Below are 24,001 nucleotides of genomic sequence, written 5' to 3'. Positions count from 1 at the left end.
ACACATTTTGTGTATATACAACTTGTTCACTTCATTTTTCCCAGACTAGATGTTGTGTGGGTAGAGAGGGATCACAGTAAAAGAGGAGACTCTTGCTTCCAGCAAACAGCACTGCTGTCTCTCTGTCTAGACTTACAACAACACTGTCTGAAGAAAAAGAATAACCGGGCCACGGGTTTAGATTAATCTGATTTTCAAGGACTTTTCTTCATGCCATTATAAACTAAAATCGTTAAGTAGTTGCAGAAGGTCACTGAACATCGGATGCTGCATTTTGTTCATCACTAATAACAGGAACTGGCAGAGGGTGCACGGAGTCCTAACACCGTTACAGCCTGTGCCGGGCAGCATTGGCTCGGCTTTAATTAGTCTTTAGAGGAGGCAGCAGTTTGTTGACAGCACCTTTATGAATTGGCTCATAAAAACATTTTATTAATCCCAGCATAGGCCACAGTCACCAGATATTAACCGGACTGCTGTACCGCAGCAAAAGGAAGGGTGGCTGGTGATACCTGAAGATAAAATAGAAGCAGATTTCTTGACTGGTCTAAAGAGCATCTTAGCTGTTGTGAAGGTAGGGCATTTTAAGCCTAACTAACAGTAACGCTGTTGTGACTCTGGCCTGCTCACTGAATTTTGGACTTTGATAGTGGGCAGTGCCCTTCAGGAGAGAAAAAAAATATCAACAAAAGCAGAAGATACATCAGTATCTTGAATATTCAAACGTGTATTTCCAGGACGTTGCTATTAAAAGGCAAATGAGCTGGGAAATACCAGTGCTGAGGTTGACTTTGCAACCTTTGTTTACCCCTGTATGCCCCAACAAGCTTTATGATGGGATCACGAAATTGTGTCGTAGGGTCTTTAGTCTGCTGCAGAGTGTGAAACAGCTTCGGCTTATTGCTGTTGGAAGTACAGCTATCCTCAGGCCACCTTCTCAGTTCCAAGCTGCACCGGCATGGGAATCTGGAAGCAGAATCACACAGAGGCTTTTCTAAGACGCTTGGTGTCTGAGTCGCTCACAAACACAGTGCCCATCTGCCTGGGAAAGGAGAAGGGACCCGCTGCCGTGGCACAGCCAGGGAGGAAGCAGGCGGTGAGGTCTGAACAGACGTACCCTCTGGTGTGAGGTGCCCTGTCAGGGTTCTGGCTGTCTCCTGCATCTCTACAGCTAGCTGATCGGCTCATTTTGGATCAATTTGCACTTGGATTAATCTGTAATCAGAAAAAAACCCCTAGGATTTAGTGTTTCGGATAATTTTTGAGATTATTTTCCTCTTAAGGTTGTGAATTTTTAAATATCCCAGCTGGTGTGTCCGTGTGGCGTAGCCATGGAGCCAGAGCAGGAGAAGGAGGACTGCCATGTTCACTGTTTCTGCATATATACATGCATTGGGTTTGTTTGTTTCTTCATCTTTCAGTTACATTTTTTTCCAGCTGAAACCCAAAGCATGAGCAATTTGCAGTGGACAGGCTGCTACTACAAAGAACTGTGGAAAAGGCAAATGTTTTTCATCGAATTCAACTGGGTGCTCATCTCTTGCATTAAGCTTGTGAAAGGGTTAAGGCAATTTAAGTCCTCCGAGTTGCGATTCTGCACTGGCTTAACTGGATTCGACCAAGATAAATTCCGGTCTTTTTGTGGTGAAGGGGAAGCAGTATCATTCCAGTGAATGCTTAGGATGCAGTGCATATTTCAATAGCTGTCTGCCAAACTTTCTTTGTGTCTGGTCTCTAGCTTTGCTTTATCAAACCTTCTAGGCTGGATGCTTCTCTAACGGGTTAACTTCGGCTCCCTTATTCATCGGAAGTTAATGCACAGAAGACCTCGATAAAGGTATGCACATATTTAAGTTCTACAGGTTGAGGGTCTGATCTAATCTGATCGTGAAAAAGAGTTTCTGAAGATTCAACTGGTCAAGTTAGTCTGGAGTCATGATACGTAAGTCATTTATTCTCCAGCATTGAATGCACTCTTACAATCAGTTTTGTACGCTCATTTAATCTGAATGACCATTGCTTCCACTAATCTGGTGCTGGGATGTACAGATTAAGTGAATTAATTTAAGCAGGCACTAATGCAAAGTCTACAGCAAGCAGGCATTTAAGGTCCCTTTCTGACATCACGCTGATGACTGTTGTTTTTTCCCCTCTCGTGATGTTGCCATTTATCACATCTCCCCGGTGACTCAGTGTAATTAATACTGTAGCTGTATCAATCCACATTTCCACGGCCCTGCAAGGGGATGGCAGAAGGCAACACTGGGGCCGGGGGAAGGCTGTGCTCTGGGCCGGGGCTCGGCCCTTCCCGCTGGCAGGGGGCTGATTCCCTCAGGCACAGCGAGACCCCTCGCCCAGGAGGGACGGGGCCAGGATCCACCAGCCCCCTCCGCTGACAGGGCCGCACCGCCGCTCCCCGGCAGCCGCTGCGCCCCAAAATGGCGCCGCCCTGCCGGGGGCCAACACCCGCCCCCGCCCGCAACTCTCGCGAGAACTCGACGGGCACCCTCCCCCCTAACTCTCGCGAGATCCCCGCGCGCTGCCGATAAAGCTGTCGTTGAAGGGCGCGCGCCTCGCGGCGGCTCCAGCCCCGCCCCCGGCGCTGCCCGCTTCCGGCGCCGCCGCCGCGGAGGGAGGGAGGAGCCGCGCTGCCGCCCCCCCCTGCCCCGGGCCAGCCCCGGGGATGGTGTTGGCCGCGGGAGCCGGGCCCTGACGCCGCGTTCAGGTAAGTGGGGGCCGCCCCCCTCCCCCCCCGAGCCGGGGCTAGCCCCCTCAGCTCAGCCCCGGCCCCTCCCGCCCCGCCTCAGGCCCGGCCCCTTCCCTCCCCCACCCGGTGCCCCCACATCTCCCGGGCGGCCCCGGCCCGCCAGGCCTCGGGGCCCCGGCGGCACCGCGGGGGGACCTCGCTGGACCCTCGGAGCTGCTCCCCTGGCCTGGCAGGGTCGTATCGCTTCCACAGAGGCCCAGCGATCCTCCCTGACCCTGCGGAGGGGCTTCCCGGTAGCGGCGGCGGCGCGGGGAGCGGGCACCGGCGGTGCGCGGCGGGGCGGCCCCGCTGCCTCCGCTCTGAAGGGGGCTGGAGAAATCCCGGGGCTCCCTTGCCCTTCCCTGTACATAAGCCCAGCACCTCTCCCTCCCGCTGTCCCCGCGGTGTCGCGCAGTGGTAACGTCTGACTTTCCCCGTGCGGTGAGCAAGTTTTGGGTGCTTCCCCCGGTGCTCCGTTGATGAAACCTGGGGTGTAGCTGGAGCGAATCATCTCTTTTCCCCTCTCTTTTCTAGTTTTCTAGGATAAGCAGTGAGGAAACAGATCTATAAAGGTATTTAATTCCCATTGAAGTTGATTTCATTTGGACTTGGCACCTAAAAGGTTTTTTTTTGGGGGGGGGGGGGGAGAGTTGCCTGCAGTTTATGGTTTTTCTTTTTTTTTTTTTTTTTCTTTTAGGGCCCTGTGTCACTACTTCCCAGACTCCCTTACTCCCCCTCCTTTTTATTTATTTATTTTTTAAACCAGCTGTTGTCTTTCTCTTCTCCAAGGTAAAAAGGACTGTTTTGTCTGCTTAGTCTTTCTTTCTCTGGGGTAGTGGGATCAAAAAAAACCCCAGTGAATCTTTTGGTTGAGCAAATGGGATTTACATTTGCCCTGAATTTTACTTTTTTTTTTTTTTTAAAATCTGTATCTTGAAGCTAACACATATACTTACCAACTTTAGAGAACTTGACCTTCTTGTAGATCTTCCCAGAGTTTCATATTGTTAGGTACTATTGTGAAATATATGCTTTCCTTTTTTAAAAAACTTGTTACTTATCTGATATGCTCTTCTCAACATCCAAGTGTTGTCAGTTGTTTCATTTCTCCTTCTTGCCCCTTCACCAGTATTTTGGTGTTGGCTTGATGTTTGGTATAAATCTGTCAGCTTTCTCACAACCTTGGGAAAGCAACAGGGCTGTCTTTACAGATGTAGTGACTAGATTGGCAGGCCAGAGGCTTTATCTCGTTTTCTCTGGGGCAAGAACAAACAAGCGAAGTAACTGCTGTTGCAGTGGACCTGCTTCAGGCTTGCTTACAAGAAGGAAACATCAAGTCACATAGAGCTGAAGCTGACAGAGATAAATCTTGTATCAAGTCTTGTTATTTTATAGTGTGATTGTCTTCATCTTAGTGATTTACGGGACTTTATCGTTTGCCTTATGAATGTCTTGCCTGATTCTCCATTTTATACTCTGGGAGCTGATGTTACCTGAGCGTCTGTTTCATGTCTTGGTAACTGCTGCATCATACCTGTCTGGTATTCTATGCAAACTAGCTCATGTAAAGACTATATGCTGACTTCTTACTAGTTTTTTGCCTTTCTTTTGTTTAATTAACTCGTATTGCTAAAGGATAAACAATCCTCCTACCATTTTAGTGATGGAGGTGGGGCCTAAAGGGTATGGATCTTGCCAGCATTATGTTGGTTTTGGCCAAACCGTTAAGAAGAATGAGTTGCCTTCAACTGGGAGTAGTGTCAAAAATTTATTAAGCCATGACAGACTGAATGTTTTGGTTTTATGACTTTGGCATTCTATCCACCTTGTATTGTAATTTATTTATCAGTGCAGTTATCTTCTGTAGCAGAGGACTGACACAGCAAAAAAATCTCTTAAGTTGTCAAATCTCCATATGTAACTTTCTCCACTGTTGCTTTGCACTGTGAAGAGTTACTGTTGTGCAGCTGCATAGGTAATTGCACTATTTGCAGTTTAAATCTGTTTCCTTTCCTGGTAGCTGACTCAAAGCTCACTTTCTAGTGTTAGAGAATTGTTCCAGTAACCCCTTTCTCTCTCTCTTTTTTTTTTTGACCAGCCAAAAAGTAGCTCTGAATATTGTCACTTGAAGCATGGATGAGAATGGTCATAGCAGGTTGTCTGGCCGAGGATCTGGCACGGGTATTTTCACATCAATTCTTTCGAAGGAGCAATGTCAAGCAGTGGTATACTTCACTAGATGGTGCAGTGAAATTGGATTATAAACAATGATGAAAGTCTGACCTTTCTCCAGCAAAATTGAAGTTCCTCTTGGCTTAACGTACTGTAACTCTCTCAGTATTCACATCTGAAACAGACTCTCATTCTTCAAGTACTCTAGGCCATCCTTGTCTTTGATTGCAGTCATGTTAACTGTATATATCACATTCTTTGACTGCTAAGAATATGGTGATAGCTGTTGGATAGGACCTAACTGTAACTTGGTTTTGTACTTTTTTTCCCCCTCCTAGGACTTTAGTTTTGGTAATTGACTTTGTTCTGATGTTTGTGTTCTAGATTGAAGACAGCAGTAATGCTAACTCTGGCAAGCAAGTTGAAGCGGGATGATGGTGTCAGAGGACCCCGTGCATCCAATCCAGCTTCTGATTCAACTCGGAGGGTTTCTGTTCGAGATAAATTACTTGTTAAAGGTGAAAGGAACTTATATTTAGATATTTTGGGATTTACAGTTTGCAGGTGTGTTGCCAGTAAAGAGTACTAAATTGCATATAAAATGATTTCCAGAAGTATTTTTAAAACTGCTTGTGACTTACCTCAGGGTTTATACTGTAGGGTATATATTGGCATACATTGCATCTCCAACAGCTCTTTGCCTGTAGGATGCTTATTTTCACTGAATAATAGAAAACATAAAAAGCCTCCTCCTTACTTTGCTGAAAGCTTAATCCATCATTGGGAACTGTGTCATCAGTTAAAACATTATGATAAAAAATTGTCACTTAAGTGTTACTAAATACATAGAAGAAGAATATTAGAATTGACTTGATAGGAAGGTATTTTTTGAGCAAAAACGTAACAACATGTGACAGGAAAGAAAGTCCGAAAAGTAACATCAGTGTTCCGGTGGTCTTTAATTGTATAGATCAGAGGCAACAAACTATAAAAAGCTTAAATAAGCAATGCAAAGAGATATTTTTTGTAGGCCTGGAGTCAGTGGAAGTTGAATATGAAGTAGTGAATAAAAAAAACCAGCTCTCATTTTTGTAGTACAATATGGTTTGTTCTAGGAAGGCTACTGTAGGTTGTTATTAGCTGGGTCCCCATTGGTGGTAAAAAAAACCCCAAACTTTTACTTTGTGGCAGTTCTGGGTAAATGAGGTAGTTTGTGAGACAATAATTAAACTATTTTATAGTAAAATGAGGGACAGCTCTTTCTTGCTCTTAATTTTTTCTGTAGCTGACATAACGTTATATTTAAAAATCCATAGGTGCTGACACTTTGTAGTTACTATGGGCTTAAGCTCAGGTTTACTCCCTCTGGTAATAGTTGAGTGTTGTAATGCTCGAGCTGTGCAGCTTGATCTAGTGGCAAGGAATATGTTGTTTAGGTTGATGTTTCTACTAAAAATGATTGATAGCAAATATACTGCTGTTGATGTGTAAGCTGTCGTGGTTAGGATTCATGCCAGTCAAATGAAGCGTGCTCGTTTCCTGGTCTTATTTCAGAATGGCTTGAGACTGACACTACCTGAATGACATTGCTTAACCATAATGTTACATACGGCTTTTTCGAATTAGGGTAGGTTCTGCCGTATAACTATATACTGGAGCAAGGTTCCACTGCAAATGCTGCTGCCTCAGTGCACTGGGAAGTGCCTCAGCTAAACTGTAGGAACATTATGGTCACAATTGTCTCTCTCTGCATTGTTCTAAGGACAGGGAGTTTTAATTCACTGTAAACCCTGATGTGATAATGCTAGCGAAGAGCTTACTTTAGACTTCCAGTTTGGAAATCCTTGGTTAACTCCTATTCTGAGGGGGAAAGATATCAGGCAGGAGGAATAAGCTCTTTAACCAGGCTAAGCTACAAAGCCAAATTACTAAATATATATAATCTGAGATTTTTATTAACCTGCAAGTGTAGACTTGAGGGGAAAATAGCAGTGTAATATAAATACACTTCAACTACAATGCCTGGTATAGTGTGAAGTGCCATAAGAAATTTTACTGTACCCTTAGAGTAATAGTATTTTTCACTTTTATGACTAAAACATTAACCTATGTCTGCAGGGGAAGAAAAGAAGGTAAGCTATAGAAAATTAGTATTGACATTGTAATTGCTACGGCTACCATTAGCAAACCAGTGCAGACTAAGTATTGAATGAGTTGAGTCCCAAACTGACAAATGTTAAAAGCAGGTCACTGCCAGCATCCTTCTGACAAGTGTGAGTGTTGGACCGTGATCTGATTGTGTGTGAAAGTTGTATCACGTGGCTCTCCAAAAAGAGTTGTAGGAGCGGCTGTCAGTCTGGTTAGAATGGTTTCTGGACCAAAATGGGAACTGACAGTAGAAGTAGATCACTTCGGTATAACTACACTGAAAGTGAGGGAAAAATCTAATAGTTAGTCTGAGAAAGACTTCTTGGTGATATTCTCTTCTAACCTACACTTTAAACTGAATGTAGACCATTCAATTACAAAAGTGTCTAGAACTTACTCCAGCTCTTAAAGCTAGATCAGCTGAAGCAGCATCTACAGTGTTGAGAGCCTGAGTGAAGATGGACTTCTGAAGTTGACAGTTTTTTTAGGTCAGGTCATCTAGATCTGCAGAAATGAGTTTGATAGGGAGTAGAGAACTGCCTGCTAAAGGCGTGTGTACAGTGAGGATGCCTTTTGCTGCTTGACTGTATGAAACTGTGATAGGCTGTTGTATTGGACAAAGTTGGTGGGAGCCTGTAGGAGTAGTTGTAAGTAGAAGTTGTTACTGAAGTTTGTTTAGGCTGGAGTTATCAAGCAAACAGATAACAGTTGCAGAATGGGTGAAAGGCTCAATCAGGTCTATCTCCTGGCAATTGTGAATTAAAAAATAATCTGTTCTACAAAAAAGAAAAGAAATGCTGGCGATCAGTAAGGAAGGTGGAAGAGGAGATGAGAAAAGGCCTGGCATGTTCTGTCCTTATTTGCCCCAGCAGTTGTGCTGAGATTAGTGCTGGTTCAGTTGTACCTCTTAACGGTGTTAGTGGTGGTGGTTTTATTCTACTGTGTAAAGCCTCTGAGTTGAAAGAACAAGGAGCTGTGGTCACGTACATTAGAAAGCTCAGCGATAGCTATGCTCTTCCCATAGCACATCTGGATCCTTTTTGGCCTCAAGTAAGTCTATAGCTTCCGAGTCAGTAGGAGAACAGTGGGCAGCTGGTCCATGCAGCGTCCTCCACAGCAGCTTAGACACATGGTAGGCTGTCCTGGAAGCTTAGTTGAGAGTGATTTTTGGCACAGTACCTTAAATCCTGCCTGGCCCTGGGAGCTGGCGATAGTGTATGAACCAAGGTCGGATGGCTGTTTGCTTGCTTGAGTGATGACGATGATGTGCTGAAGAGATACTCTCCTATTCCTGATCCACAGTGAATTGGTGATAGTCTCACAAATTCTGCAGGCAGATGTCTGCCAGTTTTACTAGAGGTATTGCCCAGACACAGACAGTGTCTGTTTTTTTATCTGGAGGTAAATTAAAGACAGCCTTGTTTGTGTTGATAGAGTCCTGTCCATGGAGGCATTATAGGATCTCTTTGAAGGATCTGTTGTCACATTGATAACCCTGCAGTCTTCAAATGTATTGTGTACACTAACTGGTAAATAGATCAATGACATTTTGATTATGGGGTAGATAACTGTGACTCCAGCCACTGATAAGTGTAGACAATGCTTACAAAATTTTAAAAATCTGGCATAGACCAACTACATGTATCTGCTAACTGATACTGCCTTAAAGTAGGAACAATAAGTGATAATTTAGGTATGATGTTAGTTATTTGCACCATATGAATGAGAAGAAAATTCAAATTTGGCATTTGAAATACTTTTAGTAAAACTGGAGTGTGCGAGCTATCAGCTGAGTGTTGTCAAGTGCTGTCCTCGGCTTTAGTGATGGGTGCAGGTTTTTTTTCCCACTTCTATGCAAAAAATTGCTATTAAAATACTGGTGCCCTTCATTAGTTTTTCTAAGCTGTGCCTTTGATTGCTTACGTGTCCAGTATTGTTATATATTCAAATATCAATCATGGCTCAGGGTGCTGTTTTGTTTGGTTATTTCATGGACATATTATGAAAGGAAAAACCTCTGTCCCTGAAGTTTTATGTGGGGAAGTAATTCACTCTGAGACAGCTGGATATTCTCTTCCAGCTGTTTTTCCTCTGGAGTGTTAAAAGTCATGGCTGCTAAACAGGATTTGGTGGCAGCCTGTCCTGTGCTGATTATCTCAGCAACTAGTGGAGCACATCTGGGAGGTTAGCAGGGCACATGTGTCTGGGGTGAGGAGCACAGTGATAGTTCTGATCTGAAACCCTGGGAAGTCAGTGGAAAACATCCACCACTTCAAAATCACTGAGGGCAGAAGTGTCTGAGGGTGTGGGAGGGCCATGACTAGTAATTCAGGCTGGCAGTTCTTGGAGAGGGGCTTTCTGGCCAAGGAGGAGCAGACTGGAGAGAGACCAAGCAGTGACTAATATGTTTTAAGACAAATCAAACGGAGGAAATGTGAAAAACTGGAGAAGGCAGAAAGCAAATACTGATGTGGGAAGGAGGAGCAGACAGAAAAGGTGCTTGAAGGGGCTTTGCTGCCTCTCTGGCAGGGAGAGAGGCTCTAATAAAGCACCACTTTGTTAAAAGTTCAGTGTGACTTATTCTTGCATCTCTATTTTCACTGAATTTTCAACATAGGCTTAGTTGAAGAGTAAGGCCCTGATTCTGTAGACCTAGTACTCAAAATAGAACAAGCCGTACACTTTAGCAGCTTTCAGTTTGTTCTGTGCTGCAGAGGAAATTTTTGATGTTGAATTCATCTCTAAGGGGGAACTTCATTAAGTTAGGAATACGGGCCGCATGACTGCTCCTGAAGGATGCTCTGAGCCATGCAGTGCTGAACTTGAAAGGCAAATCCTTTCTGAAAATTTGAAAGGAGCTGAGGACAAGTCAAAGTACTATTAAGTTTAACATTGTATAATGAACATGACTACTAAATTGAATTAAAGATAAAGAACATGCCAGGATGTCAGAAGTAGCACCGATGTATGTGCTTATTGATCACAAGGGTTATCTCTTGAAAGGCTTTTTTATACTGCACCTAAACATAATTCAGTTTTGTATTACCAGTGCTGCTTAGTTTGATTGTAAGTGACAGCTTGAAATAACTTAATATCTAAGAAAATGAGTTAGCATGGTTTATTCCTCAGTTGTCTGCAACATTTGTGGGTTTTACAACCAGATTTATTTAACTGGAAAATGTTTCAGGTGTGCATGTGTAGAAGGAAGTTGGAAACTGATCATAAAAATGAGGTAAATGTGCATTGTAAGTAAAAATGCGAATCCATGTATTTGCTTTCTTTGGGTATGGTAATATCCCTCCTCAAAATAGCAGGTGAGGAAAATTGAGAGGGGAAAAATACTTTTTTTTTGAGAATTAATAAAAACCTTCCTTCATAAACAGTCTTGAAATTACTTGAGGCATTGTTTTGAAAATGCTGCATTAACTTATGTACATTGCACAACTTGAATCACAAAAGCTTTTCCTTTTCAGCGATGCTTCTTAACCTCCCCAAAATGAAATCCTTTATTTTGGAAGAAGACAGTGGAAAACTGTTTGATGAATGAGTGATTTATATTTATTAAAGAGGAAACTAATAGTTTACACTAAAATGCTTGCAGCTGAACTGTGATAGGTAATGTAAAGCAAAAAAGACACAACAAGAATTGAAGCTAATTTGAAAAATTACTGAGACTTTCTAGGATTTCACTGACAAACGGAGGCCTGGTTCAATGTATTACTTTGATTCTTAGGCCTCTTATTTTTAGCATACCTGAAGTATGAGTTGTTATATTATAGTGTTAGAGATTTCCAACCACAGTCGCTTTTTCTGGTTTTTGATATCACACTAAAAAGTTTTGTAATAGTGTATAGAAGCTGATGCATGTGATTTGATAGTATCTTGTTCAAAATAAACATTTGGAAGTGGAAAGGAAATACACATCTCTTACTCCATTGAAAATCTGGCAGTATTAGGCAGCTTGTTTGACTTCTAATACGTGTACGTATGGTTGTACAGTTCAGAGGAGCTAAGTAGGGAAAGCTATAAAGATAGATGGATAGATTTAGGAGGCAAACAGCATTATACTGCTAGAATTAATACTTAGAAAATGGAGTTTTTGTTAGAGTGTCAAGGTATTTATCTTAATATCTAGCAGTCTTAAAGATGCACTTTAAACAGGGGACCTAAACAGGAGAGGGAGGCTTTTTGGACAAAACCAGAGAGAAGTAAGTGTTGTTGTGGATGAGAACATTCATTTCAGTTGAGGAAATAATGCTTTCATTTTTTGTACTTAAAAACTAACTCCAGGGGGAAGCATATGGTCTGACTTTTTGTGGCAAGGCTAGTAAACAAAGCACTTCTATATTCTGACTTGTTGGGGTGGGGGAAGGGGAGGGAGCAGAACAGCGTGATTATAGTCTGTGCGTTACTGAATATAACATTCACGTGGGTCTCTCATAAACCATATGCCTGTACACACGTCAGGAGCGTGTGTTCCTATTTGTGTCCTGAGAATTGTCATGGGTAGGGAGAGTTATTGTTTGTGAAATAATTTATAAATAGCTCTGGTTGCTAGTGTTAGGCTTAGCTTTCCCCTGTTCTGCTTCTGAGACACAACCAGTTTGCATTCAACTCTTCCAAAGTCTGTGGCAGGTTGAAGTTTTAACCCTTGCCTTTTTACTCTTTTTATGGTTTAAAATAGCATTTGGAACTGTTCAAGCAAGTGTATACTGGGTCAAGAGCAGAACTCTGCAAATATACCTGCCACTTGGGTGTACTCCTGCACCAGATAAAATAAGGTTTCAGGAACACCAGACTGGCTGGTCGGGAGCTAGTCTGGGTCTGGGCTGAACGCACCAGAGTTTGTTGCCTGCAGAAGCTCTGGCATGTGTCTGCACTTACACTACAGCCTTTTGGACCTACCCGGGAGGGCTTATCAGCATGGGCGCAGGGCCTTGCAGTGCTCCTGGGTTTGCTGCTTCTTGGCAATCAGTGCTCTTGACTGCGAGAGGAATTCAGATGGGCTGCAGTGTTTCTGTACCTCTGCGAAGCCAGCACTGAGCAGGCAGTGAGGAGCACTGGTTTCCCATGGAAGTTCTGGAGTGCTTTTGCAAAATATTTCCTGAGACGTGGGTTATCCAGTTGTTTGTCTCTGCGTCTTAAGGAATGATGAGGTACCTGGCTGTGAATTGAGACACAGATACTGATTATCCACAAAACATTATGAAAAGCAGTCAAATTGGATTTTCTATACTGTTCAGCTGTAGTTACAGTCATTTTTTGAAAGAGGAGGTCAGAAAGATTGTGAGATTAAGTTTGTTCTTTAATTTAGTGAGGCTTTTGGAGCTCTTGGAAGCTCAGTGCATTGGAGCTTTAATTGCTGCTTCTACATTTTGCTTATTTACAAATCTGTTAAACCATGCCAATAAGTTGGCAGACTGCACAGGAGCATTTTCTTACGGAGAACATTCTTGTCAGTGGTATTGCTTTATGTAGAAAATACGTAACTTAAAATATCAGAATCTTAATGGAGTTGCAATGACATGGTCAAAATGTTTGCTTTCTGAGCAGCAAAATACAAAAATTATTTCCATGTCAAGACTGTCACTACCAAAGAGTCTTAGAATTCAGAAGACTCACAGATGCTGTAGGTTTGGCCCATTAAATGTGCTAGTTGTTGTTAATCACCAATGTTTATATCGCACAGTTGATAGTAACATCTGTTTCATTACTTGATGTTACTTTAAAAGTGGAGAGTATCGAAGCAGGTCTTTACCTGCTTTTTTTTATCTTTATAAAAAGTTGTTTTGTTCTTAGTTTCAGTGGTTTGTTGCAGAGTTGATTAGAAACCTTAATTTTGGGGAACTTGCCTTTGTTTACAAAGCTTTTGTGTGGATTAGCTACCATAGCCTTCCCGTATGTTTGCACACCTTCAAAGAGCGAGCACTGGTTCTGTACTCATGGGTGTGAGCATCTTAGTTTTCATGTTTTCACAGAAAAATCTGCTCGTTCTTGTGCCAAGACAAAGGGAAACACAGAAGCGTGAATGCATTACAGGAAATTTTTCACACTTCAAAGGAGCTATGGTGATCAGTAAACTCTACTGAACCTTGCAGGAGGCAGAAGTGAGACTCCGGCTCAGCAGTGCTGCTGCAGCCTGGCCATTGCTGGGTTTGAACATGCTCTGTCCTTTGGTGTCTCTCTTTTCTCTGCCTGCCCTTTTCTCAGAATTGAAGCAAAGGGCAGGCAGGATTCATTAAGCTGAACAACACACAAGCACAGAAAGCAATAAGGCAGGCAGTCAACACCTTAAAATAAGCCAGGTCCTAAACTCTGCCGTCTAGTGGAGACTGATAGTGCCTGCCACTATGAAAGGCTGGTGAGTTTAAAGAGAAAGGGGTGGCGGAATACTCTTACGATGGGCTTGTATAGCTGCAGCCTTCAGTAGCTGGTTATGTCTCGTCTTTTTTTTAACCAGAAAAGGAAAATAAAAATAAAGTACTTAATTATAGCTGAAATTACATTTTTTGTATATTATAAAGACAGTCCTCTTCGAAAACTTCTAGCAAAAGTATGCCCCCAGTGTCGTGTGTCTTTCAGTGCACAACTTTGGTTAAATCAGCTGTGGCTGCTCGAGTGCTGCAGAGTGTGGGATTTTAAAGAGTGCAATTGTGAACTTTTTAGGAAAGTGTGAAAAACAGTGCTTCTGTTTTGGTGGTGTTTTCTCTCTTGGTATAGTAGGCTGCAGATGGAGGGATACCAGGGCTGTGCCAAGCAAATGGAAGGTGGGAGTCAAATAAGCATCATGCTCGTTGCAGACACCAGCTAGGTTTGGTAAGCATGGGTGCAAGAAAAGTTCTGGGGAGTTAGTGAGCTCTTAATTGTGATGATATCAGTTTGGATTCTGTGCCAAGAAATCGCTCCCCATGTCTTAAACTGAATTACAGTTTTCTTTAGACGTATGTTTTTGAGAGTTGGTGTTGAAATCCCTTACACGTTGTTGTTAGCCCAAATAAATGAGCTGCGTCTGTGCAGACCAGAAAGCGAAGTTAGAAATCAAGTGGAGAAAAACACTACAGGAAATGCAAAAATACGTTTGATTAGGTTTCCTTGAACTTTAGAAGTAAAAGGGATCTTGATGCATCTCATTCGTACTTCTGTGAAATACAGGTAGTTGAAGGTAAGACTTCAATAAAATACACAAAAGAAGGAGAAAGCAGAGGATCTTCCAGAGAAAGTAGCATGGCAGGGAAAGGACTTAGGAGTAAACTTACGTTCCTAGGAGCTATGCAACTGAATTAGCTTATCTTCCTTTCTTTTATGAATAACTTAAGTTTTATGCATGGGAAATACAATAAATAAAAAGAAGTCTTAATTGAACAAGAGTGCATATCTATAGCAAACTGCTCCAGGGGGAAATATCCAATAGGGACAGGAGAAAAAAATCTTAACACTCTGAGTTTGTTCAACAGTGCAGAGGTTTTGAGGGGGAGGGAGTAGTGCAATGGATGCAGTTGTTTTTATCACTTCCCTGTGCACATTGCTGTGCCGGGCGCTTGAAGTGAAGGTTTGTCTTTCTCTGTTCTTTCAGTGCTCTTAATGCTGGCTTCTGCACGCAGAACATCTAGTATGACATGCTGTTTCCAAGCATGCAGTATGTGGTATTGTGCTCGGAGGCTTCTCCCCAAAAGCAGTGCGTAACCTGAGGGAGCCTGTAGCTGATGGTGGAGGAACATTAGCAGTTAGATGCTGGAGAGTGGTGATGCTTATGCAGGCTGTGAACCTCCTGTGCTTGTTTTTATTATTGGACTGACACCCCGATTCTTGAGGTTTTCCTGTTCTTGTGTTTTGCAAGCTGTAGAGTTATGGCTTTCTGTATTTTAGTGCTTTATGTAGACAACTTTGGAGGTTTATATAATGCCACCTTTTGAAATGCCACCGCTCTGTGTATTAGAAGCCCTGGCGCTTCAGTCTTGGCAGAGCTGAACCTCCTAATCGCAGTAGGATATGTTTGCATTGTTGGTAAGGCAGCTGAGCATTTTTAGTAATGAATTGCATGGCTTAAAGAGAAATTTCAAGATAAACCTCCAGTGCAGCATAATTACATTTAAGTGAAATTTGATTTACAGGATGGTTTAAATTATATCTGCCAATTTGGACTTCAAGAATGGCTTTATGCTTGCATAAATAACTATTTTTTTTTCTTTCAACAGAGGTTGCAGAACTTGAAGCTAATTTACCTTGTAAGTATAGCATTTAATGGTATGCATTTTAAGGGGAAAAGGGCCATTGAACTAAATGTTTTGACTGAAGTATGAATGCTGATGATATTTGTTAACTGTAGGGAAAGCTGTGCAAAACTGCCACTCAGGCTTGAACAGGTTTTCTTTTGTTGCTCCCTCTTAAGGTGTTGCAGAGAGGTGGATCCCTTATTAGTGTCCTTTGGAAGCAGTATTGATCATTTGGCTCTAGAATTTGATTGGTGGTGGAGTGGGAGCTTCTCTTGTAAAATACCCAAAAGGTACCTGGAACCAAAGAGTGCATTTACTGCCTCACTCCTGTTTTTCTTCCATTCTCTCACTTTCAAAACAGGAGATGCTGTTTTAGGGGCAGACCAAATAGCTCAGTTCTCCAGAAACCTAGTGCTTTTTCACTTCACATGCAAGCTGTAAGCTGATGGGTTTGTTAATAGTGAAAATACTAATGAAAAGTTTTTTTTTTTAAAGAAGTAATCCATATTCCTTAAAAAAAGGGCAAGATAATGTGGTTTTAGCCCTGGAATCTGACTTGTGTGCTATGTTAAAAGCTGAAAATATTAATGGCCACTTTAAAATAGGCTTTTAAGAGCACAGGGTAAGTGGCTTGTTGCTTCTAAAGCTGAGGATAGATAGTTAAGTCAAATAATATTTTCTGCTGTTTAGCTTTAGAAAGCCTAGTTCTGTAATGGACAGCAAAACACAAAACCCTTTTATAAAGGGGAGTGAAGTTCCTACTGCTCTGTGTTTGTTGCTGAGGGTGGGTGTTGACAGCGAAGCTGAGTTGTTGCTGAGCTCCTTTTCCCTTCAAGTGTTGACCAGAACAGCATCATTCTGCCATGAGTTCTTGGACGACAGGCAAGCACAACAAGTTATTGCCTGGGAAGCTCAGAGGTACATTCAGAGCCCATCACTTGCTCTGCATGACTTCCTGTGGTGGACATTCCTGTTTCAGAGTAATGTAAGATGTTTTCCCTGCAGGGAAAGAGGCGTGAGCTGCTTGCAGCAGACCAAGAGTATACATGCAGGTTATTACTGTGCTGTGCGTTTACACTGTCTTGCCCATACACTTATCTTACAAAGAAAAAGCAGTGAATATTCTCTCTGATTACACTGGCAGGTAGCTCGTGATGTTTCTAGTCTTTCCCCATCTAAGGGGAGCTTTGACCATATTTTTTTCTCTCCAGGTTAAACTTCTGAGTGCTGCTTCTGATGAGCATCTTCTATTTGCTAACGATTCTAAATCCAGATCAATGCTCAGAGCTCAAAAATCAGGCTTTTCAGTGTACAGACTGCTTGATGGGGGGGAAAATACAGAACAGAAGCAGCAAAAAGGGAGGGCAGGAAGAGGCATTATTTAACTCTTCCTTTCTGTAGGCTCTTCTTTCTTAAAGGCAATTATAGAGATTTTACACAGAGTAATTTTAACTTCTGTTAAACTTTTTTGTGTAGACTCTTCTATAGAATAACAAACACCTGAGAAACGTGTATTGGAGTTTGTAGTTACTACAATAAAAATGCATTATTAGGGTTTGTGTTACAGTTCTAGTTACCTTTTCAGGCAAATAGGGTCTATATCTCTGATTCTGTAGTCAAAGAACTAAATAGTAAAAGAACAGCCAACTTGAGGGATTAAGAAGCTAAAGGCTGCATAGCATGGATAGTAATGCATCTGTGGATATATGCATCTTCTCGTGCCAGCTTGACAGCTTGTCTCTGCCATAGTCAAGAGAGTCCAGTTTTGTGCATGGGCAGGCAACTTAGTTTGTGTCATCAAATGTGAACAAAGGGCTGTTATGCTGTGAACTTGCATCTGTTGAACTGAAACCACTGACTGGTTTTACCAGACTGATGTTTTACCTTTTTTTTTTCCCCAAACTTGTTCTTCATTCTCACTGTTCTCCTTAAATTCATCTAGTCTGAGAATAAAAACATAATGTTTGGTTTGTAATGATGCTCCATAACCTTTGCTGTTAATATGTGTAACTGGTTACGCAGAAGAAACTTGTTCAATATGACAGCTGAACGGAGACCTCACTGGCTTTTGGATGAGGTTTTCAGTGAAGCTTCTATCTCATTATACCTTACAGGTATAAATAATCCTTCGTTAGCATAGGGCTGCGGTGGCACGACTTCTTCCAGACTGCAGTGTATGATCAAATATCAAGATACACACGTTACCATTAAAGAACTTGTAAGGAAGAGGTGCTTATTATGTATGCTGTCATCTTAACATGTAGCTAGTATATATACAGAAGACCAAATCCTTTGGCATTTTAAGGTCTTTGAGACAGCATTGTTTACTGAAAGGAAATAAGCTTCCTCGCAGCTCAAAGAAGTGAAGTTCCTTTACTGCAGGTGACCTGTAACTATATAGGGAAGAGGTGCTTAGAGACAAAGTATAGGAGGAAATCACTTGACTGGAAGGATTAATCAGAGAGTCAATTTGGAGAGCATGAAAGATGATATACTTGCTTTCCCAACAGTGGGAAAAACAATTGTCTGATGTAAATTATTCCTTTGCTTCGCAGGTACATGTAAAGTGAATTTTCCCGACCCAAACAAGCTTCATTACTTTCAGTTAACTGTAATCCCAGGTAATTTTTTTAAACATGTTACTCTTGCTTCTGTGTGTGTTGGTGTTCAGGAAAAGTAATTCCAAGAGTTTACTCAAGAATCCAATAAGCTTTTTAGTCAAAGAAAGACTGGCTGTAATACAGTGATTATTTTATAGAGACAATGGAGAAATTGGGCTGGATTTTGAGAACTCGATTCCAATAAAAAGGCCATCAAAATCGAGCAGGATTAGGAAGTATTCAGGTCTTGTTTGCTCACTTTAACATTTTTTTCTCTCAGCCAATTTCAAACCACTGTGTTTTATTTGCTGAGAAAAATCTTGGACTATGTCTAGAGAAATTACTCTATTACAGCCCTGTTGCATGTTATTCTTTTCTACTGATTGCTTGAGTCTGCGGAGTTGAAAAGGTGGATGACAGATGTAACATTATGGAAAACTTGAAATCTCTGCGTGTCTGAAGACGCTTAACAATAAGTCTCTTAGTCTTTGAATATTCAAGTATGTGGAAATTACATCTTTTATTATTAATAAAGCTAATGTAAATATGCTGTGAAGCTTCCACTGTCATACTGTTCAATGAAACAAAACCTCAGGACTACATTTTCAGAATTTATCATTTCAATATAAGTTTCTTAATAGCCATCTGAAATGGCAGAATTTGCTCTCATGACTATCCATTTTAGAAGAGAAGTTGTGTTTGTGTTTTATGGATGAATCTGCATGGAAGATTATTTAAATTTCATACGCGCTTCTTATTTTTGCTGTGTGTTACCTCTGAGACTCTGCGCAACTATTTAAATGAGAACGTCAATGTGTTCAGTACACTGAATTGTTTGAGTTAGACGTGCTGGGATCAGGATCTTCCTGCCAGCTAATTCTTGTAGACCTACGTTTTCTGTAGATGCTTATCGACAACAGCATTCGGATGCAGTATGGCAGTCATCCTGATGTCTTACCTATGCAAATAAAAGTTTCCACTTAACAGGGTGACAGGAATTTTTCTGATAATCCAGTATCTGAAGTCAAACGGGCGCTAGATGTCGCTGTTGCTGCTTATTAGCCAAAATCAACTAGCACTTCCTCAGCTGTAGAAATCTTGGGTGGTCTTTGTTAACGTGTCCATTCATGTGACTCCTTTTTGTGATGGGAAAAATGAGTAAGACTGCCCAAGTCAGTGTAATCAAAAATAAATGCAAGTGCTATTATAGAACTTTTAACCTCTGGTTCTGTGTGGGAGATGTATTCGTGTTTACTTGGTGAGTGTTAGTCTGCTTGAACCAAATGTCCTTCAGTTTATATGATATTGCTTTATTATATTTTGGAAATGAGTTGACTTTACAATATCATCACCATGTGAGTTAGGGATGTCTGGAATATGAAGCAATGATAGCTTCTTCACACTAATTCGAAGGTGCCTAAATACTTAGTCATTTTTTTGTCTGTTAACTGCTGTGCAGCAAGATGTTGCAGTCAGAAGACGGTCGTTGAGTGCAGAGCATGGTTTTTGTGCTAGCTTCATTGCTGAAATGATCTTGGGAATGAGATGATCTTAATTAACATTTTGTTACTCTAAATATAGCTGCACAGCTGAAGTCTCTGCAGTAGCAGTCTGACTGAAGTAAACATCTATTTTCAGCTGTGCATAATTCAGGTACAGAATCTTGTGATCAGCTGCAGCTTAGCACAGCTCTCTAAAGGCAGAATGTAACACATGCCAAAACAAAAAATCTTTGTAGCTTTCTGATTCCCTTCATTATTGAGGTTTTTCTTTAGAGTATGCTAAATCTTAGTGTTCTTTAGAATAGCAGCGAGGCAGCTAAATGGCTGCCACAGAGTTTTTCTGGCTCAAATGGGACAAAATCTTTGCTTGAGGCAACTGTTTTTGCAGTGTCTAAACAATGTTGCATGGATCTTGACAGTCTGGAGTAAGAGCTAGTTTTCCTTCTGCCTGGAACTGTCTCTTGCACTGAGGAGCTGAGTTACTCTAGAAATCCTGCTCATACATCTGGCTCTTAAGGGAGTGCTTTGCAAATATCTCTGCAGCTTTCCAATTGTGGAACAAGGGCTCAGCACAGCTACGGGTGCCAAGGAATATCTAATGCCACCTTGCAGTTCTCACTGTTAGGACCTATACAGTAAGTGTGCATAAGCCAGGGTTGGTAGTCTGCACAGTGAAGAGGTTCTTGCTGGCTCACTTTTTAGGGTTCTCAGTTTGCTTATCTGCAGTTACAGAGGTTGCATCCTTCTGTGACAGATCTGTTACGGGGTGCTAATTATTTTATATTCATATTTTATGTTTTATTTCCCTTATATTCTGGTTAATGCTAGAGCTTGAATTTTGTAACCATGTTTTATAAGGAATCTTACACCAAGACAGTTTCTGCAAGTAACTGGCTGTCAGAGTACCATGAAGGTACTGATTCAACATGTTTTTTAACACAGAAATGCCTTTTGCGGTCAATGTTCTAGCCTTGTGTTGTTGACAAAGCTTGTTCTCGGGTGGTTTGTTTTACGCAGTCATTTTGAATGTGGCTGGTCTTGAAAGGATAGTGAAAGAAGCTTCTTTAGGTTCTCACAAAAAGACTAATTTGAATAAGGAAAAAAAACTTTACCACCAAGCAGAAATACTTTCAGCTCCCTTGCTCTGCACTTCTCATAATAACCTTTCTTAGTATGCATTTAACATCACAAAATTATCCTGGTGACAGTGAGTTTTAAATTAAAATGAATTTGTAGAAAATCTTGATGAGGGTGACGGCTGATTTCACTTAAAGTTACTTGTCCTCAAGAAATTCTGATTCCTTTGCTATAGTTTTTTGCAGCGTACCATGAGTGGATATATAGTAGCACGTGCTAGAAAATGGATAAGATCAGATTTTACTGCCGCAATGGACAAACTGTGTGTTCCTGAGGCAGACAACTGCTGGCTTTCTCTGCTGTCTGAAGCTTCTTTTTCCTTTTGTCATCTAAAACAATCGTTCTGTCATTGAAAAATGCCCTCATGCCACCAATTGCCTCTCTTCTTATTTTTGTGCCCGTACCTTATTGGATCAAAAGCTAGGAAAAATAAGGAGATAGGCGCTTATAATGCGGGCAGAGTCCTGCCTGCTGCACTGGTATTTGGAGCACAAAATTGGAAGCTGAGGCTAAAACATGGTAATGACCTGGAAAAAAAAAAAGGTGAGTTTAGGTAGCTTGCACATGAAGAAAACTAGCGGAATATGTAGAGTTAACGTAATTTTCCTGCAGCTCCCAGGCATTTAGGGTAGTTTGGGGTTAGTGTGATTATTTGAGAGTCCCGTTCTTCAGGGAATTAATAAAGAGCCTGTTTTCTGTTTTGCATGCCATAAAATGACAAATGTTGGTGAGCGTGGCTGAGCATTTCAACGCTGCTGATTCAAGGAGCTACTATCAAAAGCATATCCTTTATGGCCTGTCCTAATTATCTTGCATTTTCTTTTAAAGCAATAAAATAATTTAGTTTAGTATTTTCACAGCACTTTCAGCCATCAAAACATCTTACAAATGCAAACTAAGATTAGAGTCAGGTTGCTGATAATGAAACTTGAGACTTAAGTGGGAGGGATGCTTGAAGACACAAATTTAAGCAGTAGGAGGAAAACGGGAGCTTAGATATATTCCGTTTTTGCAAAAGTCTTGTCAGTGGCCAATTTCCTAAGTTATGTGCTAAAGCTATTTTGACTGTTTTATTTATAGTACTTTCCTCACTATTAACTTTGTCAGAACTTCAGTTTTTCTCACCACTGTTACATGCCTAAAAAATATTGAGGGTCTTTGTCTCAGTCTGTATGGGTGTTGTGGGACACAGGGAAGGAAACTACCATGTGGGAGAACCTGTTTACTTTCTTGGGATGCTGTAAGGTGACTTCATCATAACGGTTTATCTTGTTAATGCATTGCAAGATCTCTGACTGGGTACTGAGGCCTTCCAGAGACATGAATTTTTAATATACGTTTGAGTGAGTGATAATGAGTAGCATGCTTTATTGTTGCTTAGTGAAAATAATTACGAACATACAGGGAGAATTGTAAAAAAAAAAAAAAAAGGTGGAGGAGAGATGCTTTACTGTTCTGATTTGGTAAATATGTCCTTGCTTATTTTATAACAGAACCAGTAGGGTACCCAGTGCACTTTCTGGTTACTGCTAGCATGGACTGATGCCAAGGTAAACCTGAAACATAAAATGAGAAATTGTAATGCAAGACAGTGATGATATTGTTTTATCTTTGAGGGAGACTCAATCGTCAGTATGTGGAAGTGACCTGCAGCGCGAGGTACAATGTCTGAAGTGCTCCAGAGATTTCTCGGCCTTATGTAGAATATAAAAGAAAGAAATAAAAGAAAATGGAAGTAACACATGAGGAATCTCTTAATGTCCTGTGGAGGTGTTAATATGTGGTTAGAAAGTTCTTGAGCTAATCTAAAATGTTTTTGCAGAGAAAAAGGGGTGTTCTTTCACTGTTTGGTCCTGTTACTTCTCTTCTGCTGACACTGGTGGTAGTTTAACCCCTCTGCACACCAGTTCATCTCTAATCCTGCAGGAAACTCTGCAGTCTTTTTGCCGTGGTGGTTTTATATAGTAAGAAAGGGTTTGCCCCCTTCAGCTGAGCTCGCCTTGTCTGATTTCATCCTGCATGTGGACACTAGGAGTTTCTCCCATGGCTGGGTGGAAGTGGAGCTATCCTGAGCTAGGTCTGCGTGGTGAGGAAGAGCAGAGAAAGTGAACAACTGTTCGGCCTTTCCACCCCTGCCCTGTGCATCTCTTGAGCAATGTCAGAGTGATCTTGCTGTCTGTGCTTGGAGTTCAGGGCCTGCCATAATGTTCCTGCGCACTGCAGGGTCTGTGGGCCTGGTGTTTTCAGTGTGCGGAGAGGTGTGGAGCGTGGCTTTTCTCCTGCTGCTTGACTGGCAGGAATTTGACAGTCTTCTGGCAAGCTCTCCTCCCTTGGAGCCGTTTCGGTTTCACATCAGCAGGGGTGGAATACGAAGAGCTGCTGCACAGTTTGCTCCAAGTCCATGAAATCAAGGAACTATTGAATTTAAGCCAAGGAAAATAACTTTCTGCTGCTGGACTTCCTGAGCAACCTTATCAGTGTTGGTGTTTTTCCTTTACCTTGCTCTACTGGCAGCAGGCATCTCCCTGCACAAATGCATGTGGGCATTTCATGTGATTGCTTATATTAGGAAGTGATGGCTTGGTAAGTGCTCGTAAGCCAGAGGGCAGTGGGGAGGCCTGTGGAAGGCTTTGAGGTACATGGCTTGCACTATAACAAATGCTGAATTCCTGTATGGTGTTGCTTGTTTTGGTACGATCACTGAAAGACCTGTGTGTCTGATTCTTTTGAGCATGTTTTGTACAAGGCATGGTATCATACATGGAAGTTGTGAGGATTCATGAGACTCTGTTAAAAAGCTGTTATAACGTGCTAGATGGTGGATAAAGTAGAGTTAGCTGTGTCCTGTAGCATAACCTGGTGGTGCTTGAGCTGTTTGCGCTCCCAGGGGGATATTGGACCATTTTCCTAACCATTGCTTTCTGGAACAGTCTGTGTCTTGCTTTGAGTGTTTTGCACATTTGACAGGGAGCAGTTTCATCAAAAAGATATTGGTATAACTCATCTTTTGCATCTCAATCTGTAGAAATGGCTTGCTTTACTGATTTTTTTATCTCAATATATTTGAAAACAAAAGAGGAATGCTTTTATCTTGCTTTTTTCCCCATAAAAATTAGTGCATGTGCATTTACTTTCTGGTAAAGCGTAGCGTGCCTGAGAAGACTGCTTAATAAATCAAACACACTTCAAAATTGAATTGGAATGGAAATGCAGAATGTATTTGAAAAGCATGTGTTTTCGACAGGTTATTAAAATGAGATTTGCAATGGCTAAGGCTTGCAGCTTTGTGCTGCACAGTTCAGTGTGGAGGCAGCTATAAACATTACTGCATGGGGTGGGGAAGACCAGCCGTGTTCTGTTTTCATATTCCGTGCCTCTGCTGCTGTTGCAGTCCAAAATTTTTGATGCTGTTCATGTGCTGAACCTGTCAGTGGTCTACACAGACTCTTGGGAGAAGCTAGACCATGATGTACTTCCCAGCAA

The 24,001-nt window shown here is 41.6% G+C and overlaps 1 protein-coding gene across 34 annotated transcripts in view; it reads left to right on the top strand.

Moving 5' to 3' along the window:
* Positions 1-2,562: 2,562 nt before the first annotated feature.
* UBE2F (ubiquitin conjugating enzyme E2 F (putative)) overlaps positions 2,563-24,001 on the top strand; it is an 84,182-nt gene continuing 62,743 nt past the window's right edge. For 15 of the 34 annotated variants that reach the window (XR_015698561.1, XR_015698560.1, XM_087730290.1 and 12 more), the window contains exons 1-4: positions 2,563-2,725; positions 5,303-5,436; positions 15,262-15,291; positions 17,835-17,900. Coding sequence is in view for 32 of the 34 variants with exons in the window: in XM_087730290.1 (XP_087586416.1) it covers positions 5,319-5,436; positions 15,262-15,291; positions 17,835-17,900 (214 nt within the window). In the remaining 2 variants the exon portion in view is untranslated. The other 19 variants (XM_087730281.1, XM_087730279.1, XM_087730273.1 and 16 more) reach the window with 14 other exon arrangements.

This window comes from Nipponia nippon, unplaced genomic scaffold (assembly GCF_047370975.1).
Source record: "Nipponia nippon isolate SJK-2023a ecotype South Korea unplaced genomic scaffold, ASM4737097v1 scaffold_5, whole genome shotgun sequence".
NCBI classification, from domain to species: Eukaryota; Metazoa; Chordata; class Aves; order Pelecaniformes; family Threskiornithidae; genus Nipponia; species Nipponia nippon.
The sequence above is the reverse complement of the archived record's forward strand: the minus strand, read 5'-3'. Positions and strand labels throughout refer to the sequence as shown.